The sequence below is a fragment of the Myotis davidii genome, unplaced genomic scaffold, assembly GCF_000327345.1.
Source record: "Myotis davidii unplaced genomic scaffold, ASM32734v1 scaffold43, whole genome shotgun sequence".
Lineage (NCBI taxonomy): Eukaryota > Metazoa > Chordata > Mammalia > Chiroptera > Vespertilionidae > Myotis > Myotis davidii.
The window spans coordinates 2,254,705-2,256,239 of NW_006294590.1; the positions used below are offsets into that span (position 1 = coordinate 2,254,705).

The following is a 1,535-nucleotide window of genomic DNA, read 5'->3' on the forward strand; positions in this document are numbered from 1 at the left end:
AGCAAGGACTCGTCCTGTGACACTGATGACTTCGTCATGGTCCCGGCCCAGTTCCCAGGTCAGGCCACGGTGTGTGGGCGGGTGTGCCCGTGGGCCCAGACCCGTCCCCGCCTTGTCCACGAAGCCCTGCCTGCAGCCCCCTGTCGGGGATCGAGGGTGGGCTGTCAGGGAGGCCCCTTGGGGAGGTGGCCTGGGAGGGACGGGACACTCCTGACTGGGCCCAGCCTTGCCTGTCTCCTGTCCACAGGTGACCTGGTGGCCGAGGCAGCTGGTGGCAAGCCCCCCCCGGACAGCCTGATGTGCAGCGGGTAGGCCCCCAGCCGCCTCTCGGGAGGACGTGTGGGCTCACGGGAGGTTCTTCTGCCCCGTGGGGGTCAGGCGATTCGGGGAGGGCCGAGTCTTCTGCGACCCCAGGCCGGGGCCAGGGGCTGCGCACGCCCAGCTACCTGTCTGCTCTGTTCCCACCAGGAGCTCCCTGGTGGCCTCCGCTGGCCTGGAGAGCCACGGCCGGACCCCGTCTCCGTCCCCACCCTGCAGCGGCTCCCCCAAAAAAAAACGGGGTAAGCCGGCCGGGCTGGGCGGCTGGAGTGGGTCCTGAGCCAGGCTTCCCCAGCCCTCGCGGGTGGTCCAGTAGGAGGGCTGTGGTGTCCAGGGGTGGACGCTGCAGGGACCACGGGACCAGTGCCACCAGCACCCCTGGGCCTCCGGGCCCGGCAGGCATGGGCTCCCAGGCCAGTGGGAGCTGCCCAGCCTCCCTGCCCTCCGTCCCACCTCCTGCGATCTGTGGCCGGCTGGTCCTGACTAGAAGCCCTGGGCGCGGGGTAGGGTGGGCTTTGAGCAGTCCCTCTGCCCCGATGGGGCAGTGCTGGGCATGGGCAGGAAGTTTGGGCCTGGGGTCAGCCTGGTGGCCGTCCCCAGTGACCCCGCCTCCTCCCTGTCTGTCACCCGCAGCCGGCCCGGCCCCTTCTCTGGCAGCAGGTGCGGGGCGTCTGTCCCCATCCCCGTGCCCACGCAGGTGCAGAACTACCAGCGCATTGAGCAGAACCTGCAGTCCCCGACCCAGTTCCAGACCCCACGGTGCGTGCGGGCGGGGCAGCAAGGCTGGGGAGGACCCAGGGCCCACACGCACCGTGCGCAGCTGTGCGGGCGTGACTCAGACCGCACTCCAGGTTAACAGCTGCCTGCGCATGTCAGCCAAGTGTCTTGAGTTTATAAACCAGTGTCGCTGTGGCCGTTTTCAACAGACAAGGCACCTTCTTGTCATACACAGGAGGCCCTGTGGGCTAGTGTCTCCATGGGGGCACACTGGGGCTCCCCACCTGGTAGTTGTCCTCCACCCAGGAGGGCCGGGGCCGAGCAGTCTGGCGGGGCCGAGGCCTCACTCCTGGCTCTGGTCCTGCCCCCAGGTCCTCCGCTGTCCGCAGGTCGGGCAGCACCAGCCCCCTGGGCTTTGCTCGGGCCAGCCCGTCGCCCCCGTCCCACGCCGAGCACGGAGCCGCCCTGGCCAGGAAGCTGTCCCTAGGTGGAGGCCGGCC

General features: G+C 69.8%; 1 protein-coding gene across 1 annotated transcript in view; it reads left to right on the top strand.

Annotated features, from left to right (window-relative positions):
• The window catches only part of ULK1 (unc-51 like autophagy activating kinase 1), a gene marked incomplete at its 3' end in the record, with an annotated part of 7,002 nt that overhangs the window by 4,042 nt on the left and 1,425 nt on the right, over positions 1–1,535 (top strand). The window contains 5 exon segments of the mRNA XM_015567230.1: positions 3–58; positions 248–308; positions 469–573; positions 952–1,077; positions 1,407–1,535. The exon segment at positions 1,407–1,535 is cut by the window's right edge and continues 2 nt beyond it. Coding sequence (XP_015422716.1) covers positions 3–58; positions 248–308; positions 469–573; positions 952–1,077; positions 1,407–1,535 — 477 coding nt within the window.